The sequence below is a fragment of the Bacillus rossius genome (genome assembly GCF_032445375.1).
Source record: "Bacillus rossius redtenbacheri isolate Brsri chromosome 9 unlocalized genomic scaffold, Brsri_v3 Brsri_v3_scf9_2, whole genome shotgun sequence".
Classification (NCBI taxonomy): domain Eukaryota; kingdom Metazoa; phylum Arthropoda; class Insecta; order Phasmatodea; family Bacillidae; genus Bacillus; species Bacillus rossius.
In genome coordinates, this window is record NW_026962013.1 from 28790364 (window position 1) to 28815906 (window position 25543).

Genomic DNA, 25543 nt, shown 5'->3' on the forward strand with positions numbered 1-25543 from the left:
TCTCTTAAAAATTATCATGCATAATAAAAACATGTAAAATTTTATTTCCACGCACACTTTAATTTTCAATATACAAATGGTTACAATATTTAAAATTAAGAATGGCACCATAAACATTGAAAATGACTAACATCTGGCTACTAGTGTAAGGTATTACAAAACATGTAGCCAAGAGATTTTTGTTTGATATAGTGGAATACATGGATGTATCACTCACAGTTAAGTGAAATTCCTAGGCTTGATGTAAGCTTTTGGACATACACCATTGCTAAGCACATGTAAGCAAATTGCTAAGCAATGGCGTTTGTCTAAAAGATTACATCAAGTCATGCACTCCCATTGCACAAATCTATCAAAGATAATATGAAATTCCTTGTAAAATGTCGAAAGTAAGTTATAATATATAACATAAATTACACCGGTTCTATAATGAAGGCAGGCCTAATATATAAAACTGCATTTTTTCTACACTTTGATTCCAATCTTGCAAGTAAGTGCCATAAAATTCTTTGAACTAGTAATTTTGTAGTTATTTCTGTAGAACTCATAGTTAATCTTATTATGATTATACACTGTTAACATTTGGAAAGTTAATCTCCATAACTTTTTTGGTGCATGCTTTTCATTTTAGAAAATTTTGTTTATGCATCAATAAAAGAAATTCAAGCATTCTAAATAACTACTACATAAAAAAATTATAAGGAATGTGTAGTTTGTACAAGATATAAAATTGACTTTTAAAAACAGTACATGATACTAGATATGTTTGTGCTGACAACTAGACTGCTATATGAAAACTAGCTGCGAAACTAGCTAGAAGCTAAACCTATACTAGTGAGTGTGTTGACTCGGCCTGCAGTTCCAAAAAAAAAAAAAGTGTGGCTTAGAGAGCAGCAGTGGTGTGCGCTTTATTAACACATTATTCTGGGTTGAGGCGCTCCTCGGAAGGACGGAAATGGCTGGGACTCCCGCGGTGCCGAAACAAGTATCAGTCGCGGTTGCTGTCGCCCGCCAAGACTGCCTGGCCAAGGGGGCAAGATGTCAGCTAGGCGGGCACCTTGAGCAGGACCACCAGCGCAGCGGGCGCCAACACGCTGACGACAGACGGCAGCAGCGACCCGGGGGCGGAGTTGCAGCCGTCCTTGTTGCTGCAGATGGAGCAGTACTTTTTCTCCACGTTGGTGTTATTGCAGATGTTGTTATCCATTCCCAAAGACCATCCACAACTCCTCATCGTGAAATAACCATTGTTTCCTGCGAACAAAAGAAACTCATTTCTTCCATTCCTTTTTTTTTAAAGGAATTTGGCCACTAACAGTTCCTGTTTAATATTTATGCGAATAATGCATATGTATGAAGACATTTATATTGAGACATGCTATCTACATGAAATAAAAAAAAATTAAAAAAATACTCTTTTATTGCATAATTCAGTCAAAACCTCATTTTATTTACATTATGGATGCCTACAAAAAAGGAAGACAAACAAAATCATTACTGAACTGAATCAATCCAGTATTAGTCAATAGGCTTTTTATCAGTTACTTTGGAATACTTATTATTTACCTCAGAAAAATAAATGCAACTGTACTGCAATATCAAACTCCTAAAACATTCAGAATTTTGATGCTAAAAATAAAGTATCAAAACCTACAGTGAGTAAAACCTACAGTGAGTAGTGCGAAGCTGTGTGTTGGGAGAGAAGTGCATGGTAAGAGACGAAAAGTAGAGAGCCACTGTCGAGCCGAACTCTATTCGGGGGAGTAAACAGTGTACTTTGAAAGTTGACTATTTTCTGGACAGACAGTTGAGTTGTTGTAATTTAACTAGTATAAACAGCTAACAATAAATAAAATTGATATTGCTATCCTTTCAGACTTGTATTTTCAACACTTATAACAATGTTACATGTATGTACAATCAAGAACATATAAACAGTCACCTGCCACACACAGAAGTTTGTATATAATGGAAGAGAGGTTTACTATACAAATTCAAAAGTAAACAAATATTACAACTTAGAGATATCAATTTCATTGAAGTGCCAAATTTGTACCACCATTTTCACTAAATCTTTCATTTTTGGATTATTGTAAACAAATTTCACTTCTTCCAAGCAAAGCTCAGTCATTAAGATATTGGTTATTTAAAAGGCATAGAATAACCAATAAGGGACTAGTAGACAGAGGTGATTGAAAATCAAATTTGGTTTGGAAACCTTCCCCCCCCCCCCCCCTCCCCCACTAAATTTAAATAAACCAATTAATGTGCAGTGCAGTTTTTGTTACCTTTCTGTCGCACCTTCATACACACGTTAGGTCGCACGCCAGGAAGATTTTCTACGTCTCGTTCATAAGCGCAATCACTTATCGCAATTGTCGAGTTGTCAAAAGGATCTGCACATTTAGGGTCCATGTCCGATCTGCAAGTGAAACACTTGATGGCCAGACCTGAAACAAGAAAATGAAACATACTCTGAGTTTATTGCTACATAGACTACTGCACCCTGAAGAAGAATGGTTGATAAAAAAATATCAAATTAGAGCTATACATTTATTGAAGAAATGTTGATACTAATACGACATACAAGTTTAGAAGTAATATTGTCAGCAGGAAATCTAAATCACATAACACTATTTTTAAGAGTGTGGGTAAGAAAATATATTTTTTTCTTTGATTTCTATCAGATTTATAAATATATTATGTCACAAGAAAGTTCCAAGAAATATATTTTGCAGTTAGGAAGATTGTATTATAAGATATAAAGCTAATCTGTTAAAAGCAAAACGGAAAACAATGTGTATTTTTTTGGCAGATACTGCTGAAAAAACTGTTATGCGGCCAGAGATGGCTGGAGCACTGCCAGTCACACATATCTCCGGGAAAACTCCACTGCAACCCAGGTAATGCCAGTCCCGCCCCCTTCCCCCTCCTCCTGGGCTGCTTTCTGAAGAAAAAAAAACACCTCTGTACCGCAGAGTCTGGAGGTGGCGCCTTACTGTCTCGTTCCTGTTTAACGTCTCGAGAGCACCCTCGCGTGAAGTGGCGTAACTGGGACACCATTGTTCTCGTGGCTTCAGGGACACGACACTTTGGAGGGCTACCAGACGTTTCCAGAGAAACTTCACAGGTGTATAAGAGTGACAAAGGCTGGTGGTGACACAGGTGTGTGTGTGTGTGTGTGTGTGTGTGTATGTGTGTGTGCGCGCGCGCGCGCGCATTGCGGACAATGAGCGACAAGCTTTGTGTGTGAAGATCCGACCATGGAGACCGAAGCACCCAGGACAGTGTAGTGTGTGCGATGGAGGAGTGAGTAGTGCGAAGCAGTGTGTTGGGAGCGAGGTGCGTGGTAAAGAGATGAATAGTAGAGAGAGCCAATGTCGAGACAAGTTCCGATGAGAAGAGTGAATAGTGGACTCAATCCTATCAGGATCTATATTCCTCCACTAGTAAAAATATTAAAGATAAAATGCTTAGCATCTATAAAAACTATAAGTGACTGAAAGCTAGGACCCCCACCAAATTTGTTTTTTTAATCAACTAAGTATTTTATGGAAGAAAAAAAATTGTGAAAGACTCTCAGTATAAATTTTATTTTATATAATAGGAGGCTTACAACGAAGCAAGCACACCTAATCAAATGACTCTAGGGCTGACCTACAAGCTTTCATTTAGCGTAACATAATTTGACTATAATTTTCTGGAACTTGAGTTGGAAAATCAATCAGAAAATAATAAATATTTTTATATTAGGCAAATCTATAATGACAAAAAAAAATATTTATTTTACAATATACAAATGGTGTTCACAACAAACTCTAATAATTAATGTACAGAAAACAAGTAAGAGTGATTAAACCCCCAAGGCCACTTACAGCCTACCTGGTGATTCTTGCAGCCTGCTGACAATGTTTCAGTGAGCATTATTATTGAATATGACCTCCATTTACTTCCCAATTAAATTTAAATTTAAAGTCTAAAATAAAAGGTCAATTCAAAAATGCCCATTCCGATCTAAGGTCTGGTTTCTGTTGTACCTTTCAGATCTGTCAAATTATATGAAAATTTGTTCTAAATATTTTCCATTTAATTTAGTTTAAAAGTTTGAAGTTACCAAACTGCAGCATTACACAAATTAGAATTTAAAAATTTATGAATGTAGACAGTTTGAAATTCCACAATAAATACGTTAATAAGGAACAATTTCAAGAACGTTTTTCAACAGCTCATATAAAATATGAATATACCTAATATACCAAAGAAATCAGTTGACTAATAAAAACCACTTGATAAGTTACCTTCAAATTGCTTCACCAAATCATCACACATTTCACGCGACATATACAGTGACGTCGACCAGGGCTAAGCTCTCCCTTAAGCCTGATGTCTCTCACCCCACTTCAGATCTCTTCTCCACCCAACAACACACTCCATATCCACAACATATTTCAAAAGTCCCGCCAACGTGCGTGTGTGCAAGTGTGTGCTAGTCCACCACCATAAGAAGCTCTCACAGAATCTGTGCCATGCACCCCTAATGTTAATTACCTAATTACCATAATTATCATTTTTTTTTCTTTTTATTTAAACTCCCCAAGTGTGTTTCAGGCCACTATAGTAAGGACAAAGCAGTGCCTTTCGAAACACACCCTGATTCGAGCGGTTCAGATTTGAACTCAGGTACTAAATACATAAATAATTAAATAATATTAACACAAGGTAAATACTTGTCAATTAAATTAGTATAAATAACTTGAAATGTTTTGCTATGTTGTCTGTTTCCTCACGTAATTGTTCACGACCTAATGGTAATTCGTACAGTTGACCAATGCCCAGTCTTTCTTGACCACCGCACCTTGAGGACTTTACCGATTGTGTTTCTGATCTATTAGCATCCACCTTTTCGCTATCTTCGAGACCTACCCCGGATAGGAGGCTGCTTTACTAAATAATTTTAGATCAGAAATGGACACTTTTAACTTCTAGGCCAGTTCAGTGATGTTCTGGTCTGTACCTTAGCTGACTGAATTTCCATTGGCATTATTAAATCATCATTGTGTGTAGAGCTATAGTGTGGACTACTGCATAAATAAAAACCATTTTACCAGAAACTGTGAGTACTTTGTCTACTCGACCACATGTGCACCTCCACAGGGACCAAGGAATGTGGGACGCCTCCTGTAAAGTCCACTGACAACAACCGTTCAGTATCAGTATCATAACAGCCAGCATGCCCGCCGCTCAGAGCAGGCTGGTAGTGTTTCAATACGATCATAAGGGGAATCGAGCTTAGCACCCAAAGGGACCAAGTCATGACCCTAGGGTATAGTCGTAAGCCGGGTCCACGTGCCCAACCATGTGTTGGTGCTCAAATCCACGACTAGTTAAACATATACATATTTCCTAAAACATAAACATAAACATATTTCCTAAACATCAACAGTTTTAGTGTAATATTGTTTTATATTACCAAAACAATTTGCTACAGGTACTAAATGCACTGTTACAACACACTTCAGAACAAAGTTTCTGTTAAAAAAAACAATAACAGGTACGTAGAATTATTTTATTCATTCACGGATATGACTTCCCCCATGTTGAATTCTTCAAACAAGATGTTTGCATTTCGTTTGAACTTTGAAAATGCATATTATTATTAATTCCTGCTGTTTATCGCAATCATTAAATAAAATGTAATTGAGATACCTATAGTTTGCTGTTTTATTGGCCGAATAAATATGTAATGTTTCTGAAAAGCCATGATAACCTTTGCAATGTTAACTTATAATTTTTATTTATTTTACACAATACCTTGTTATTGTGAAAACAAAGTTATCACTTTGAGTGGGATACATCAAGTAGGTAAATTTCAAATTGTTCATTATCTAATGTAAATATAGACATAAATTTGTATTGTACTTTAATAGCATCTCCAAGAATATTTTCCACGAGTGATAAACCTGACTACTGTTTACTTGATACTAGCTGCAATATGGCCAATTGGTTCCCCAGAGATCATTAGGAATATAGCAGAGCAGAGACTTTTTTTCAAAAAAGAAAGGAATGTTTAATGTCAATAGGTACATTATGGCCAAGATGAAGAATGTTTTTTACTGAAATTTCTTTTCCATGTCAAGTGAAAATGGTTCAACATTCAATTTCTAGTGTCAGTATGTTACGGCCAGAACCAAGACTCTTTTCTACCCTAAATGGTTTTCCTTTTTAAGAGAATATTGTTCAATATTCACTTGAAATGGAAAACCAAATAGGGCAGAAAACCGTCTAGGCCCCGGCCATAACGTATCCCTGTACTTTTTTAAAAACAGTCTCGGCTACACTATACAGCTAAGGATCTCTGAAGAACCACAGGATCATAGTAAGGCAGCATTTTGATCAGGGATAACGCTAGTGGATAACAGTCAGTTCTACGCTATTTAAGCACAACCCAAATTTACATTACATATTTACATGACAGATAATATTTACAATAATTTTATACCGACAGTAACCATTAAATTGGTCATTTCTGCTTAACTGCTTAGAGTATTAAAATGCTGTTTTACACAATAATTATAAAAAAGATAAGGATATGGAGAAAAAGAAATGCATTTTCAAATTTTAGTTGCCTTTGGTTTGATACTCCCCTGTTCTCAATATTTACTTCAGGACTTTTAAAATACCGCAAAACGTTTAACCGTTAGGTTAGGTTAGGTTAGGTTAGGTTAGGTTAGGTTAGGTTAGGTTAGGTTAGGTTAGGTTAGGTTAGGTTAGTTTAGGTTAGGTTAGGTTACATCAGGTTAAGTAACATTAAGTAAAGATTTTAAATACTGCAAAAACCATTTAAATTGTAATTTTATAATTTATAAACTGATGACAAAATATTTTTTTTTTCTCAAATGGTATTTTTGAGCACTACAGATCTTCCTTTATTTATCCTAAAAACAGAGTTTAAAATTGCTAATGAATTCTGAGAAACTAAATGTTACAGGTGAAGTGGTGTATTGTCAGAATAAAAACAGTCCCATTTTAACTATGCATATGGGAAACCTAAAATGCACACAGATTTCTCAACATGCCCATATATTTTTCATTGTGTACTTATGACTTTTTTTTAGCTTTCCAGCTGTTTTTTCAACTTCATAAGTGAAGGCAAGTATTTGAGAATGTTGAAAAGGCTTTTTGCATTGAAGGATTTCAGTGTGCACCTCTATCAGTTTTTCTATTACTTGTGTCAAGAGAAGCATTTAATTAATGATGAAGTTAGTTTTGTATGTATAGGTTTTCATCATTGCAACTACGACAGGTTAGATTAGGTAGCAGGTGCAGTAATGTGGCAGCCGATAGCAACTTAAATTTATATTGTGTTTTAATAGCATAGCCCAGACTGACTCAAGTGATTCCTTGATTTTTGTCGCAGCACTACTGTTTTATTGATACTAGCTGCAAATTTAGAAATAATGACTAGCGAGAATGTTTTCACAAAGGCAGGATCGTTAATGTCAGTGCGTTATGGCCAGGATAGAATTTTGCAAATCGATTAAATTTAACACACCTGGTCTCCTGTATTAAAAAATCACCACAAATGATAGAAGAATTTTAAAAAAATCTCAGTCTTTTTTTTTATTTTTGCATCAGTCGCTCAACTATAAATTTAACCATTAATGAAAAGTTACTACGAAATTACAATTTACTGAATAAAAAAAAACACTATTGCAGATAAGTTTACTTACATTACTATTGAATTTATTTGTATCGTAAAAATTTCTTTTCATCATTTAAAATTGTTTATTCTTGACATTAAGGTTAGTCGAGGGTTGGTTATTATCAGACATGCCATTTCCAGTGTTAGTGATAGCATTCGTTATTATTGAACTCTTTGTTATTTAAACCTTACTTGTCTGAAGAGCACATGTAACAAATACAAGAAATAAATTGAATGTACACGCTCCCATTGCAGTAAAATATTTAACTAAAAAATGTAATAACACAATACGAGCACTACGTCCAATCACTTTGTGATGCGCAAAGTCACTGCAACCAGGGTGTCCTGTCCACAAGTAAAGTAATAAATATTTCGTACCAATTTATGCGAGAAAATAGTACTAGATTTTAAAAAAAAGTACTAAATTATAATTTGTTATGGTTTTAACAATTAAGGAAGTTATTATGACATTGCAATGCTCTAACTTAAATATTACACCACACACAACACATACATTCCATAGACTTAAAATTAATTACGCTTAATAATAAAACATATTAGAGTTACTGTAATATAAATATATTAAAGAAAAAAGTATTAGATCTGAGCGTAAATGTACTAGAACACTAAAAAATACTTATAAAAGTACTAGATCTAGTACGAAAGTATTAACTGTGGACACCCTGACTGCAACGCTTTCTAACGGTGTGATGAATATCCCGCGAAATTCAATTGACTGGATTACTAGGTATTTTAACTGTTGTGCCCCTGCGTGTCCCACTAGGATCGACGGCTGTTGATGGTGGGAGGAGTCCCTACTTCTAATAAGCACTGGCCCTAAACCGTATAGAGGACTGTTTCCTAATTGTTCAGGAGGTGTTTGCGAAATAAAGAAACAGTATTTAGGTGCTGGTTTTTTAATCTCGCATCTCACATAGAGTGGACGGAGGCACAAGTTACACAATTACACTGGACAAAAAAAAACACGTTTGGCACTACATACACTCGCACTGATAATTAATTACGTATTACATGGATGTTACGTTACCACACTTGCAAACAAGATCCCTACATTGATTTGTGGGTCGACGAAGAGTTTGGGTGGATTAACGGCCACTCCCGTGATAAGCTGTAGATAAATTCGTGCCCGGGCTCACCTGTGTGAGTCGCGGGACCACGAAGATAATATTAAATAGCAAAGTCTTTAAGATTGCAGTCGGCAGGCGTATGCTCGACGAATTACGTGAAGTTCTGTTCGCGGGAGTCGGCCCAGACCGTACGATGACTGCATCGCGAACCTTTGTTTCGCGACGAGCAAAAATTAAAGCGGCCGGGATAAGCCCTACACCAGAAAAGGGCATGGGGGCACGCGGGGAAAGGAGGAAAACGGTTTTAGCGAATTATAATAGTTACCGGAATGACTAATCAGAAGCACAAAAAGTTGAAGTCTCCCCGCGGGAACACACGTCCGCCCCGGCCCGTGAGTAAAACTCTACTGCCGCTTTGTGCCGGTTTGGGAGGAGAGGAAGCGTCGTGATGCGCCAAACTTTCTAATGTGTCGTTATTCCAGCTTTATAATCATAATTAGTCATTATTATTGACGTGACAACGTCTAATAAATCGATGAACGCCGGCTGCACGCACGAAAAAGTGTCCCGTAACGCACATTTTCCCACTACGGATGTGTCCTGTTATGCTCATTGTACGCATGCGTGGCATCTCTCTTCCACTCGATTGGAACAACCATCGATTTTACTTTTCAATCATATTTTCGTCGTTTGAATTATTAATATTATGTAATTTAACGATCGTCCACCGATTTTCAGCACAATCGGTACGGTTATTTTATTTAAAAGTAATGTTTAATATTCAAATACGTTTTTAACGAACAATGGTGTTTTACAGATACACATAATAATTCAAATTACACCCGGGATCTTTTGCACAATGTTTTAAAAAATATTGTGATGCGTATTTGTTATAAAATCGTGTTATAAAAACGGGCCGACTACATACGTTTTTAAAACTTCCACAACAAAAAACAAAATGTTTATAAATATATAAATATATATATATAACATCTGAAACAATTGCTTCTAATATGGCCTCGTGGCCGTGCGGTTAGCGTCGCTGACTACCAATTTAATGGTTGACGGATCGCATCCCGGCCGTCGTGATACTTTATTTTTGTACTTATAAAAATAAATACGGCGCGTGAGACACTACAAAAGTAATAAATATATTTGAATTTTTGAATGCAAATAAAAGTAAATTTATCAATTAAATTGTAGACTTCATTTCACTCCTTTGTATCCATACAAAATAGTGATAATTCACTCAAAATGATTCAATTTTATTCATAAGAGTATGCAGAGGTAGATTTTATCATACAAAAGATAGAAAAATTTTTTTAAAAATTTTCTTCCTCAAAGAATATAATTTCTAAATGGTTTTGTTGCAAAAACCTATTACGGCTCAGTCTCAGGCCGAATATATTTCATTTTCTTCTGGGTTTATCAATGTTTTGTTATGACTTTGTCACTTTGATGCCGACCGCCGGTGCTCCCTCTGGTTCGCACAGGCCATTATGTCACAACAACACTTACTCTTAAGTGCATCGAACACGCCCGAGCGTGATGACCGCCGAGTGTGGGAAAGTGCGCCGCGACGAACACCAAAGCGACGTCAGCGCCCGGCCAGGTGTGGCAATACGCCTAATTAATTATATAATTATTCTATCAAATTAAAACAATTACTTAATAACAATTTAAAAGAGGATTCATGTAAGGGAAATTATGTCTAATTGTCTTATAAGCATATATTGTGTAACATGTCTTTAAGTCTGAAACTGGCCGGGTCGGTTTTCCCGCGTTCCACGTGGTTAGGCGCGAGGCCGCAGGGCGGTCTCGAGCTCAGTTCCGTCGGGAGCTCGCAGGGGTCGGTCGCTCCGCGAACATCGGGCCATCAACTTTCGCGCTACATCCACATATCAGCAATAGTGTAAGTTTTTAATAATCCTTTAATCAGCTCGGCGCCGACCCCACCCAGTCGCACGATACTTCATGCGACTCGTAACTAATTAAATTCATCCCAACAGGGAACTTTACTTTTTATACGTAATAACGTGTCCAGAGATTAAGGACAGCGTAATAGTGTTACGCAGTTTCGGCTTCATAGCCAATTAATTGTTATCATCGGAGAATCTTTGTAACGAGTGTTGAATGCTTACTGACTAACTTTCGCCTTTTAATTTGACGTGTCCCGGTACCGGGGCTGGATGCCACGGCGTCCACAGGTCCAGAGAAGTATCCCTGATGCTCTTGGCCACACACCTTGTTCCCCTTAGGGTGTTTCTTGCCAGCCCTCTTGGTGGGCAGGAGGAGGGGGGGGTAGTGCAGAAACAGGTCGAGAGGGGCGAAGAGGGGGGAGGGGTGGGAGTTCTAGAGCGAGCACCCGAAGGCCGCTCCAGAGGAAGGAGGGAGGCGAGTCTAGAGCGAGCACCCGAAGGCCGCTCCAGAGGAAGGAGGGAGGTGAGTCTAGAGCGAGCACCCGAAGGCCGCTCCAGAGGAAGGAGGGAGGAGATTCTAGAGCGAGCACCCGAAGGCCGCTCCAGAGGAAGGAGGGAGGAGATTCTAGAGCGAGCACCCGAAGGCCGCTCCAGAGGAAGGAGGGAGGAGATTCTAGAGCGAGCACCCGAAGGCCGCTCCAGAGGAAGGAGGGAGGAGATTCTAGAGCGAGCACCCGAAGGCTGCTCCAGAGGAAGGAGGGAGGAGATTCTAGAGCGAGCACCCGAGGGCCGCTCCAGAGGAAGGAGGGAGGCGAGTCTAGAGCGAGCACCCGAAGGCCGCTCCAGAGGAAGGAGGGAGGAGATTCTAGAGCGAGCACCCGAGGGCCGTTCCAGAGGAAGGAGGGAGGTGAGTCTAGAGCGAGCACCCGAAGGCCGCTCCAGAGGGAGGATGGGAGCTGAGAGCAAGAGATAGATTAAATAACTTTTCCTCTGTATCCAATTTCACCAAGTCATATTTGCCAATTACTTGGAGAGGAGCTCTCGCTAGGCACAATTTGTACCGAGCTTATATAGATCTCCTCCCTACAATGATCACTGACAGAGCGACATATCTTTCCCCAATACAGAAAAACAGGCCATCCTGTGCCCTCCCCAGGAATTCACACACTAGGATATTATTTACTTATAACATATATAGCACTGACACACATGTTATATTATATAGTCCTTAATAAATCCATATGCACTGCTATAAACGTTCAAAAGGATGTGTGCTGCCATCTATGTTATGTTTGCGGCACCACTCGTAGCCTATATCCCATGGCTGGTGTAGAGAAGTCTGTTGGGATACAGCTTTCCTTGTGAAGCGGCCATGTTGGTTGCAGAGAGAGGAGGCCGAGGTCAAATATAGGACACAACAAATTTTCACCATCTTAAACGTGTAACTTGTAATGTGTAATCTAACCGAATAACTTTCAATTCCAAAAGTGACTATAACGTGTACGTCTCCAGCTTACCGGGTCTACGTATTTTTCGAGACATTAATATTTCGCCGCAGGTTAGATTGCAAACAATCTTGAACATAGGTGCTACTCTTCGTGTTAACGTGTCTGCATAAGTTGTTGCAATACAGAAGCTCCGCGACTATCCGCCAAATCCTTCATATGGATAAGTAACCACTGTATCAGTTCGTAGATACTACTTTGCAACCTATCCTGGTCGCGCGCACCGTTTACGTATAGAGATACGCGTGTCGCAGCGGTCAGACAACGGACGCGGCCAGTAATGGGACCAATAAGTGTATCGATTTTGAATAAAGTGCAGTGTCCTGTTAATTCGTTTACCAGTTATTTACAAGGCGTCCTGGGTGGCCTGAACAGCCCAGGTAGGTTTCGAACAACAACGCGCTCCTGCCTGCAGCCACGAGGTCGAACCCCCGTTAAAACCCCTGAGATCTTTTCCAACGCTAATATTTAAATAAAAACTTAAACAGGCAGCGGGAGTGGCGTCAACGTTAAACTATCGTCCGTAAACCAACTTTACAGACAACCAATTTTTTTTATAGAACACTCGTATCTTAATGACATCTGTCTCAATTAGTTGGCGGAAGGCCTATAATAATAATACTTAACAAAATTTAGATTAATTATATTTGAAAATAAAAAGTCAAGCTGGAGACTGTCTGTCACTTGTTGACTACTCCAGTGGCTATTTGCAAGTAAAAACAGGGAGGTAAATTAGGTTGGTTAACACTGTGGTTAATTATTGGCGGAAGGCCGCAAGGGACGTTCCGGACGTTTATTAATTGCGGTTTCCCACGGGGGAAACCGCTGCACCCCTACGACGCACTTTCACTATTAAGTGTTGTTCTGCTAATTAAAAATCACTTAATCACAGCAATTTATGATGCGTGAGAACTGTTTGGTGGTGTTGGCATATGGACGTATCTGGGAAGGCACTCACCGACATCGGCGGCTCGCTTGACTCGTGCTAGGGGTGCGTTCCGTTATCGGGGTTTAATACTGGCGGGTGGAGGCCGGGCTTTATGGCCTTCGGAGGGACGACGACAAACTATGTTAACTGTTGCAGCATATTAGTTATCCCTAGTTGTCCTCAGAAACTCCTTACCTAGCATTTTATACAGTTTACTCATCCAAAATGTATTATGTTAAAAAAAATGGATAAGTGTATGATAATTTTTCCCACATAACGTGAAAACGAGTGTTATTTTATTTCGACAGCTCCTTGTATCAATTTACTTTGTTTATCATAAATCACCTGAGATAGTTACAAAGAATTTACACTAAGCATGTCTCAAATTCTTAGCGTAGGTAGAGTAATGATGAGGATATACATCTCACATTACATTACAAAAGTAGATTGACATTCTTTCTTTAAGGATTCGTTACAGATGCAGGCATTCCAAGAAGTAATTTTAGTAAAAGGCAAATTTATTTTGTCAACTTTGTTACAACAGGCAAGATTTTCACTTTGTTAATAACATTTTTTTATTATTTGTGAGGTTTACATATAATAGAATGGCTTATTAATATTTCTATTCGTATATTTTAAAAAAGGTAAACATACTATGAACAGGCCTTATAAATTAAAATAATCTTACACAACTGAAACACACTGGGGGCGATGTAGGTATAACACTATTAAATGATGTTAAAAAAACGAATACTTTAAAAAGCAGTGTCTGAAAAGTATAAAAGTTTGTGACATGTTCATGTATGGCACTTGAAATGTGTGCATGTAATAAATTAAATTTGGTTCTGTAATTTGCTTTTTTAGTAATTTAAGCACACTGCCCTAAAATAAAGGCAAAGTAAGTACCAATGGGTTCAATTTCTGCAATATTGGGTATGTTATAAGCAATTTTATTTTAATTTGTAGATTGAATCAAAACTTTACATAAGGTAAGGAGAACGTGCTTAATTTCATAACATTAACATATGTTTGTTTATGACAAATCTATCTTTTTATTTTCATGTTGTAGCAATTATACTCTAAGGGTTAAGTTAGCTATGTAAATTTATGTTAAGCAATAATACAAAAAAAATTCAATACTACACCATTTTACTTAGATCTAACCTTCTGTTGACTTTTTTATTTACATAAATCTTATAATAAATTACATATTTACTTTAATTGCTATCTTTTCATTTATCTGGTTAACTGTAACAATTTTTCTGACTGTACTTAGTATTAAAATCACTTTTTTTTTATCACAATAATATTGTCTCTGTAGTTACATCTCACCCACATTCTCCAATAACTCGGTCTTTCCATATAAAATTACCATTACCACTTACTATTAAATGAGTCAATTATTTTATTAATCATTTAATTCTGTCGCACCTTTAGTTAGAACATACACAAGGTTGTTTGATTCCAAAATCCAAGAATAATGAAAAATTATCAACATATAATGTAATGATTACCAAACCATGTTTTGCAACCCAGATCAGAACTATAGAGACTGCCCTGAGTATTGCAGACTGGTTCTAAAACAAAACATAATTATTAGATAATCGTGAGCAGTTATGAGGAGGGGTAGACATTAAATCTTATACAAGCTGTATTTATTCAGTTTTAAAACATTTTTACTACCTGAAGTAAACACGCACAAAGAGTTAGTTGATGGAAATAGACCTACTGTTTGGAAAATATGAGAAAATGACAAAAGACAGTGCTTCATTTTAACTATTATTATTAAATAAAATATATGAATTAATATTTGATCGATTGCTTTCGGATCACTATACCAGTAAAACGTTATGTTTAGGATTACTACATAAAATAATTTTACCACTTCATTTCACATTTAACTCATTTTCGTTTTATGTAAAAAATTTATGAAATTCCGAGTTACTTGAGTGTGAAGTGTCAACTGTATAACACCTTATGTACTCATATTTTTTTTTTTTTACTAATTCGCGGTTGGCTTTCCTGCAGTGTTTCATTGCGCCATTTGAGCTACAAAAATTTATTTATATAGCCCCTAAAATTTGACTCTTAATCCTCAGTAGGTATAACTGTCAAAAATGTGTTATACCTGACTCAGTTGGCTCAGTGCTCAGGCTATATCCCATACCACAGTTTATGTCTCAGCTAAGTTATAAATGCAGTATATTCCTGATGGTTTAAGTCGAATTAATTTACTGCAAAACCATTTAATTATTTCAAATAATGTTTGTGCGTTTTTTTTTCCCCGGCGTTTTGTTGCTTCCATCAGCTTATTTTGGCAGTTCTATCGGCAAATCATGATCCAATCATGTAAATCAATGGAATTTAAAAAAAAAAACTTTATTTGTGTATTAGGTTTGAATTAAATTTACTTTTACAAATGCAAAAAAAAAATCTGAAGATGAATGAGTGGGGGTTAATACGAGCGTCATACTCGTAGGTTTCTCGACAAGTGTCGGTCTACGTGATGTACTAGTCTATGGATTCAGCGTGCGCGGCAGAGTGGTGGTTCCCGGGAGCGGCTCAAGAGCGCAGCACCAGCCAGCCGAGCAGCGTGACGGCCGCCCGGAACGGCAGGTGGCGCGGGGAGGTGTTGCAGCTGTCCGTGGCGCACAGGTGGCACTCCTGCACCGTCTCCGCCGCGGGGCTGGGAGGCGACGCGCACAGCTCCGCCCCAGGGTTCAGCTTCGGGCCCCACATGCACTTCCGGTGCGTCACCGCGCTCCCGATTTGGGCTGAACAGGATTTAAAAACAAAAAAAAACATCAAGCTTCGGCCACACCTAGATGCTCGCCATGTTCGAGCTGCATCTCAGTGTCACCACTGGCCACGCCAAGACGTGTTCGCTGTGTTCGCTGTGTTGGCGATCCTGGCGACGTCGCCGGGTATTTGTTTCGCCTGTTTTTGCAAACGTTGCTGACGTTGCGCATGCGCATTAAGAAAAAAATCTATATATGTTTTCGCGCGGAATTGGGCTGTACTTCTGCGTTTGCCTTTTATGAAGTTTTGTGCTTTAAATAGCCATGTCGATAGAGAAGTTCATTTAAGTAGTATGAAAATTGCATGTTTATGTAATAAATCGATGGAAGACCATAGAAGTCAGGATATGCATGACAATTCCTTGCATTTTATTTCAAGGGAATGCTATTATACTGAGTTGTATTTATTCTGAAATAGATAATCCATAATTTTGGCTTCGTCCTCGCGCAACTTCTACAACAAATAATGAAATATTCCAAATTGTTTTCTATTTAGATTGAATTCATGAACCCAATTTATTTTAAGTATAACCGTCGGAATCATAATGCAAATCCCACAGCATGCGTCTTTCCGACATCGCGAACTAGACTGACCTGTCTGGCCACCTGGCTCAGCGAACATAGTGAACATCGCGAACATAGTGTAGCTTTCTGTGTGACCTCACATTCAGCCCCCATGCAGAATGGCGATAGGAATTGCCAGGAGATGGGCGGCGTGCTGTGCGTAGTCGCTTTAAACCTCACCATCTCCATATTGTTACGCCCAAAACATTGTGAAATGGTTAGTATATATTAATTATAATCTCCATCGCTAAAACACAGTCACGTAAAATACAGTTGTTTAAAACTGTTTCCACAATGCACACACTACACTTCAGACTACTTTAAACTGTAAGGCCATTACAAATTGTCACTCTTTTAAAGTCTCAAAAATTAATTAATGTGTCCCCTCTACCTTACAGAAGGCAAACCCTTAATAGCGAAAGATATCAAAGTTATTATGATCTATTAAATAAAGTATGGTGCCATGCGGTGTCTTCGTCTGCCCCCTAAGTATTACCAGTGCCATAACTAACTTTTTTTTTTTTTTTTTAAGTATTCGATGTCTAGCCCAAATATCTCTTACTGCGCAACTTCAGGGCGTGGTCTTTCTCATTATTAGCATAATGCTCCCAGCAAGCGGACAAGCGAATGAGACAATCCCAAGCCCTTATTGATTTAACGATGGAAAAATATATATAGGCACTAATAGCTAGACACTGATTCTTGCTTCTGCGCATGGGCCTACATTCGCTTACATTTTTCCAATGTGTTGGCCCTGGCTATTTATTGATTGCTAGGCAATTTATATACTATACTAAAGCTTATGTAAATAATGCAATGTTTCTTATTTTCATACAAATGATAGGCTACTTAAACATATAGTACACTTTTTTTTTGGATAAAATTACTAATAGTAAAGTAGTAATTTGACACAGAACATTTTTTAATGTAATTTGAAATACTTACATTCTTCATTTCAACTCAGTGATTCCTAGCACTACGAAATTCTATAATCTCCACAACTGCCAAATGCGTCCATCAAGCAAGGCATACGTTTCTGACAGTTAGAGCAAGCGAGTTTACAGCTCAAAAATGAAAAAAAGGGGGGAGGGGAGAATTTAAGGAATCCATCCTCTTTCATGAGGAAGGAGGACCCATAGCGCCATACAGCCATACAATAATAAATAGGCAACACAGACTCTTTATTTAGGGGTTGGAATACCAACAACCAACATGCTATTAAATTTGTCATGAATTCGTAGTGTCTATATAAGCTAGCAGAAGTACCCGCCGTTGCTCGGGCTAAACCACCCTTGGCAGCTGATTTTTGGGAAATCTCCTTCTCAGTTGATGGCTATGCAAGGTAAGGAACATCACTGCCGAGTTTCAAGTCTGTAGAACTTACACTTAACGCCCCCGAAAAATTTTAACGGAGGCGAAGTATGCATGCATTAACAATGCAATGGCATTTGCTATGGGGAATTTTGATCTTTAACGCCCCTGACACCCTCCCTGGGGAGATGAATTTTAAGAAATAAGAGGCCCGTGTTATTTTATATCTTTTGAGGAGTATATTTACAAGAGTATATTTCACCCCATCGCAACTTTCTTAACGCTCAACTACGTTATACAAGGAACTCCTGTGCAAAATTTCGTGCTTCTAGATAGACTCACTGGTTTAAGATGTGCGTTGTCTGTCAATCAATGTTAGAGTTTTATTAAGTATATATATTAATTTATAAATGGGGACAGATGCCCCTTGCTTTTTTCCCCTCGCCATTAAAATATCGGTGGCATTATTTTATTTATTTTATTGCATGTTGTTATTTTCAGTGCGCAGTCGCGATTGGCAATGATCGAACGAGGATTACTGATTGAACTGTGTTTCGGCTCACGCTTGATGATCAGCTTGACGCAGTACTGGCGGTAGTCGGGTCTGGGCGACTGCTGGAGGTTCGACGAGCAGTCCTTGGCGTACACGAAGGGTATGGATATGTTGAACGGGTCCCTGCAGTACTGCTGGCTCATCTTGTCCGACGAGCAGTCCCAGCAGGACAGCGCGTCGCCTGAAACGTCAACGAAGCGTGCTCGCCGAGAAGGGAGGAGAGAGAGAGAGAGAGAGAGAGAGAGAGAGAGAGAGAGAGAAGAGCAGACGTAAAGGAACAAAGTAAAGGGGCCCTCACACTGGCAAAAATTTCGTTCAATATTTTGCGCAAAATTATTGAGCTCATTTTTGTACAATAATATTGAATGGTCTGGACCCCTTCACTACGCAAAAATATTGCGCAATATTTTGTCAGCCCCCTCACACGGCATTCTCGTGCTACAAAATATTGACGGGTGTGCAAAACTTTTCTAAAATTTCAGAAAACTTTTGAACACTCCACAAAATATTGAACACACCTTTTTTTGCGCAATATATTTCCTCACGCTATCAATATTTTTGTACAAACACAACACCTTCAAAATATTGAGTAAAATTTTTGCCAGTGTGAGGGCCCCTTAAGGCTGGGTTCACAATTAAAAAAAAAAATCAAGCGAGTGCATAGCAAGCCATGCACACGACCTGTGCGCACGACCTGTGCGAACTGCGAAATCGATTCACAATTGAATTCTTACTGCTAATTTCAGCCAATGAAATTTTGCGAACTATGCGACATCTCTTAGCAGTGTTAGTAAATAAACATATTAACTTTCAAAATAACGATAATACTATTATTATCTCGCGACATTTTCTTACCACAATATGGTTAGTAAATATAAACATATTTCTAGTCCCGCCAAAAAAAGGCACCCTGCTCTTCTCTCATTGGCTGTTGTGCCATGCGTACGCGACCGAAATAAAATATATTCATTTCACTTCTATGCGCACGACCTCGCTCCCATGCACACGACCAACTTTCTGCTATTGTGAATCGTTAGGTTAGGAAACATGGCGTCCATATCCTATGCACACGACCTACTGTTACTGTTAATCTTATTTTTTCAATTGTGAATCCAGCGTAAGAGTTCCGTGACCAGGTCTGAAACGTGGCTGCACCCAGCAGTGCTGGCAACAGAACAGTCCCGTGACAGTTTTTGCAACGTAGCAGTACACCCATCCCCACTCTGTGACCGGCAGCAGAACGGTTCGTATGCACAGTCATAGACTTAAATAACGATACACGTTATGCTAGCTTACGATTTGCCATCAGATGTCAAAATCAGATGTTTTAATTGGCATGCGTTTACATAGAAATTTACCACCGCAAATTTGTTTATGCTGTATTTTATTTTGCCAAATGAACATATATATTCACGTAAAATTTAGATTTTTGTACATTTACCTGTAAAAAAACTGTATCACAACAAAATTGTGTTCGTAGTAATACTGGGTTCCATTTCTTACCCAAGCATTTCTGCTTCGTGTTCTCCCAGTACCTCCAATATTTAAAGTTATTTGTAAACCGTTCCCTGAATGGATTTCCAGTTGTATTAACTATACACATTAATAAGCATATTAAAAAAATATAGTCCAATTATTGAATATTCGATTATCTTTTCCATGATTTAAAATAATCATTCAATTGTAAGAAATGGTAAATTCTCAATAAAAAATGTATTCCATATATGCAAAAATAACCATAGCCATGTGTCGTACAAAGATGCAACATCTTTCTTGTAGTATTACAAACTATTTCTTGGCAACTGTTTTCCAAAGGAATCTTTTGTAAAAATACTTAATTTTTATTTATTTTTTAATGTGTAAGAGTATTCAATAGGGTTCAAGACTGCTGGTCGATAGTGCGTGTGGCGAACTCTAAACGTGTGCGTCTAGATCGTCGACTGTTTCCAGCGAGCGACTGAGCGGCATTGCGCTGCCATCGCGTGTCTCCTGATAATTCCTGGACGCGCGCGAAATATAACTTATTTGTACTGATTTAACTCTACGTGCCTATACCGCTGCAGTGTTGCGCTTCCGGACGTATGTTCCTCAAAAACAAAAATTGTTTGTTTTGATATTATCTGCCATCCATCAAATTTATATGCAGCAATTTCAGAAGTGACTATATATGTACTTCTTGTGTGTGTATGTATGTATATGTATGTATGTGTGTAATTCTGAAATGGACCGACAAAATTGGCTGCAGGTGTGAGGGGAAAACCTCTAGACGAATCATGGTCTAAAGTGCTTCCCAATTCTGGTATAGGTACGTCTTTCAAGATAGGACTGAATAAAATTTGTATTCAGACCCATAAATAATAGCGAAAGTATTTAAGATGAAACTGAACGCCTGGATTATTTTTTTGTTGAATGAAATCATACAACCACCTTGAATTTTGTAGTTTAGCAAAATTATTTCATTAAAATAATTGGTATTAGCAAACACGTCACCAAAAAAATGTGTGGGAAATAAAAGTACACCGGTATTGGGAAGGAATTTAGACCATAAGACGTATAGAGGTTTTCAACTTATTTTTCTAAATTAACAAGAAAAAAAAATTTCTGTTCTGTTACAAAAAGTTACTTTTGGAAACCAGTCGCCCCAGCGAGGCAGCGAGGTGGCATAACCGCCTGTGCGAGCAGAGGAAGCACCGACGGGTGTCGTCAACTTGACGGACAGATATTCACGAATTAAAAGAAAATCTTAAGACCGTACTTGTTACCGTGGCCATAATTGCAAAAAATTATCTGTACCATATTGCGAGGTTTCCAATTTAATTTATTATCAACAGACTCGTAATTTTCGTCACTCTATCAGGGCATACTCACACATAAAAAAATTAATTCAAAACTCAACCGGATTCCCTTGGTGCCCGACCCAACTGCAACTACTCTTGTGGAATAACCGGTGGTTCCCTCCTGGTCTTTACTAAATGCTGAAGATAGGGACAAGATATTAATTAATTTATGAGTTACAGGCGGTACATTTTTTGAAACACACACAAATCATTTTCAATTTATTTTCATTGTTCCAAGTATTTATGTCATATACACACTAATAAAAATTTATTTTAAACATAATATGTATATTGTTACAATAAAATGTATCTAGGACAGAATTACTTGGAGCAATCACAATAAATTTGCCAACATCTGTGTGTTTGATACTGTACCGTTGTCGGAAATGAACAGATTAATTCGGTAATTTTTTTTCTTCCTATAGACCTTTGACATACTTTCAGTTAAATAAATTTAAAAAAATTGTGGTTTGAGCCAAGTTTAGTTTCAATGCTGATTAGTTTCACGATTTCGGTTACTTTTCTGTGCCGTATGAGTGTATGGAATTGCATTTCTGTGCTTCGCCGTGTATTGGTATGTTTTTCGGTGTTATTACCGTTAAATCGCAATTCAGCAAAAAAATAGTTTTTCCCAGCTGTAGTTTTTTATTTAATACTAAGCTATAAACACCTATGTCATATTTTTAATAATTTCATTTATGGGTTCACATTCTAATAATTTCAGCTGAATAATTTAAATAAGAAATTATAGTAAAACATTAATAAATAAAAGTTGGCAGGCTGGGTCTCAGGTTTCATGCTGGTATTTTTGTTTTATTATAATTATATTAATGGCTATTCCTGAAAATTTACCGCTAATGGCTATATTTCATTTGTTGTTTTTTTCGCAAATTTTGTCACCAGGTAAGCATACACTAATCTTTACTTGTGAACTGTAAAACGTCACGCAAGTAATCTTAACTATAATTAAAACTTGAGTGAATTGGTTTTCCACAATAGGTACTACAAACCTGAGTAATTCAGGGTTTTCGTAAATCCAAAATTGTTATTGATTTATGAGTGATATGCAAACAATATCAATATATATGATAAATGTAAGCGTGGTTTGTCCGTGCACGACGCTATAACTCCGCAACCCACCCCCGCGGTCCCATGGGGGTTGTATGGTGCGGTAGCGCTCCATCGCCCATCCATGAAGAAGGTTTCGGTTTGGAACTACATGGATTTTGGTTCGAAGATACGGGTGTCAAAAGAAGGAATCGCACCAATGGACTTCTTACAACAAGTCGGCTAAGTTGCTGGAAACCGAAAGGCCGAAGTGACCGAGACTGGCCAGAATGTTCCTGAATGTAGTTTTTTTTAATGGATGGTATTTGTAATAAGGTGTAATTGTGTACGTAATGAAATGCAAAAAAAAAAAAAAAAGTAATTGTGATTTTACCATGGTAAAATATATTCTGGAACACATTAAAACAGATACTTAATTACTTGCTGGGGTTTACATAAAAATTGTCCTTAATATCATAAAAAGACATTAAATAAATATTAATTAAATTTATAAAACACTTTATCAACGATCAACTATAGTTACATTATGAATTTATTTAAAAATGATGAGCCAAAAAATAAAAACGACCTTATGGAAGCAGAATTAGCCTATTGATGATACTCGTCAGCCCGTACCTGTGTCCGCCAGGGCGAACAGCAGCAGGGCGGAACTCAGGAGCTGGCTGACGACTGCTGCCATCTTCCGACGGCGCCGTCTGAAGAGTCTGATGCGCCGCTGCCTCCGCTGCTCGCGAGGACGTCCGGTCGAGTGGCGTCCAGACGCCCCCGCGACGACCAGCTCGCGGCTCGACCCCGGTGACGTCACATCACCTCCCTCCCTTCCTCCCTCCCTCCCGGCCACGGTCAGGGGCGCATTCCCGCGGGACGATGGGCTGTTGCTTCCCTAGCGCCGGACTGGCGCCATTTGTCACGTCTCACTTTTCAAGGGGGTTGGGGGGGGGGGGGGTGAGTGGTTTCTCTTCTTAAATGTGTAGCTCAGATAAATAATTTAAAAATATATATATACTTTAACTAGCTATATAGCTTATCGGCTCTAGAATCATTTCATTAGGTTCATCCTCGTACAAGAACTGAAAAATCAGGATACTGAGGGAGAAAAAAAGATAAACCTAAAAAAAAATTTGAACAAGTAACATTTATTAAGAAAATAAAGTTTTATAACAAATAAGGTGTAACCTTCCACGTCCTCTGAAATAAATAAATAATATAAAAAAATTATTAAAAAATAAAAAAATAGTAGTCCACTGGACTGGCGCGCAGTCTTCTCGACGTGCATAGGACATGAGTTTTTGAGCGGTAACCATTAACATTGGATGGCGAAGAAATTACGATAAAGGTGCTATTTTGGTATTTTTAAGCATCTTTACAGGGCATTTCGTTACTAAAAATTATTCTGAAAGAAAAAAAAAAGGTCGTTCTAGCCCTTTTCACTCTCATTAAAAAAATACAGTTTAAAACGAAATACGGGAACATAACTAATCATTCGCCCTCAGAGTAGTCTTAAATGCTTTTCGTAATAAACAGACACCACTCGGATAGCTTGTTCGGTTTTAAAATCGCGTGGGTTTTACTGAAGCTGTGCACACTGTAAGTGTGCCAGGATAGGCGTGGCCTTAAATATTCACTCCATCGGCTGCCAGCACCCCCCCCCCCTACCCTATACACATAAGAAATCAATTCCGAGCCACTCTCAACACAAAGTTTGACTATTATACAAAATATCCCGCAAAATGTTGAGGAATTTCTATAATCAGAAATCATTGTCAGCTGTACGATGTTGACCTCTAAAGTGTAGTGTTGAAGGCATAAAGAAAGCTGTGTCTGTTATGTATTTCATCCCTCAAATTACAATAGTTCGTATGTAAAAAATTTCATTTTTTATATATGTGCCAGTATGTGATCTCCACCCAGTGGCAAAAATCTCTCATGTAATCAGGGGAACCACACATAACTTAGAAACACACAACTTAGAACAGTCATAACTTAGAAACGTCGAAAAATCCACGTAACTTAGAACTGTCATAAGTTAGAACGATCATAACTTAGAAACGTCATCACTTAGAAAGTCATAACTTAGAACTATCACAACTTAGAACTTTCATAACTTAGAAACACGTAACTTAGTAATACGCAACGCAGAACTACACAACTTAGAAACTTCGTAACGTAGAAAGTCATAACTTAGAACTATCCAACTTGGAAACACACAACTTAGAACTGTCATAACTTAGAAACACACAATGCCGAACCATGTAACTTAGAACTATCATAACTTAGAAACACAACTTAGATCAAGCATAACTTAGAAGATTTTAAGTTATGCATGTTCTAAGTTGTGTGTTTCTAAGTTGTGTTTCTAAGTTATTTGTTTCTAAGTTGTGTATTTCTAAGTTGTGACAGCACCTCTGTAATCAGCTGATACAATGGAAGTTACAAGAACGTAGAATTAAATGTCGAAGGATCTACGTTTTTTAGCTGATTGTTGTAGAATATACTTGTGCAACTTTTAGACATTCAACCGTACGCATTTTGAGTGATGATGTGTCGTTAGCGTGAGCTGAACTAAAATTACCTATCCCACAGGCATACCAAAACAATACTTTGTAGAGCATTCCTAGGTTAGGCATAAGTAATATTACAAACATTTTAGGCTGCGTATAGAAAAATATGTATATTTATATCCTCATATGTATATTCATAGGTATCAAAAACATTTTCGTGAATCCCTGTCTCCAAATAATTATACCTAATAAATGATATTAGGTCGTGATGATACAGACCACTTTTTAAAAAAAAACGCAGCTGCAAAACAAAATACATTAAATAAGTCATAGATTGGCCTGGAAGTATTTACAAAGTTTAAAGTCTTAAATACTGAACTTTAGTACTTTAAAACACTGTGTACGGAAGAAAAATTTAAGAATTCAAGTAAACAAAAAACAACCTGAAAATTTTTGAGAGTAGGGAGGGGCAATTGCAATTCTCTTTTTTTTGGAAGTATGTCTTTTCCCTAACCCAATTGAAACTAAGTGTATTTATAGGAGGGGCCCGGGTTAGGGGAGGGATATAGGTGCGTCTCAGGCCGAAGCCTATACGCCTAGTCGTGTTTGGATTAGCCATGCAGGGAGAGGGTCGCATGCATCGTGTGCTTTGTGCGGGGATTGGCCAGCCATGACAGCAAGTGAAGCCATTACTAGTTCCCTATCTCAATCTACACTTAAATCTATGTTAAGTTGGACCCAGAGAAAAATCTGGGCACAGACATGCGGG

At 37.9% G+C, this 25543-nt stretch overlaps 2 protein-coding genes across 3 annotated transcripts; both read right to left on the reverse strand.

The window, feature by feature from the left end:
• Positions 1–39: 39 nt before the first annotated feature.
• LOC134542756 (uncharacterized) lies at positions 40–8235 on the reverse strand. 2 transcript variants are annotated; one of them, XM_063387259.1, is made up of 3 exons: positions 7895–8235; positions 2289–2450; positions 40–1254 (listed from the first exon to the last, which is right to left on the reverse strand). In XM_063387259.1, exons 1-3 carry the CDS (start codon positions 7950–7952, stop codon positions 1046–1048), a joined length of 429 nt encoding a protein of 142 aa, XP_063243329.1. In that variant the 5' UTR covers positions 7953–8235; the 3' UTR covers positions 40–1045. The 2 variants fall into 2 exon arrangements, with proteins under 2 accessions (XP_063243329.1, XP_063243330.1); XM_063387260.1 differs by having other exon boundaries at positions 8081–8212.
• A 5401-nt stretch (positions 8236–13636) lies between these two features.
• On the reverse strand, positions 13637–23041 carry LOC134542997 (uncharacterized). Its single transcript, XM_063387652.1, has 3 exons — positions 22889–23041; positions 18379–18549; positions 13637–15916 (listed from the first exon to the last, which is right to left on the reverse strand). The coding sequence occupies exons 1-3, from the start codon at positions 22950–22952 to the stop codon at positions 15705–15707; spliced, it is 447 nt and encodes a 148-aa protein (XP_063243722.1). The 5' UTR covers positions 22953–23041; the 3' UTR covers positions 13637–15704.
• Between the last annotated feature and the right edge of the window lie 2502 nt (positions 23042–25543).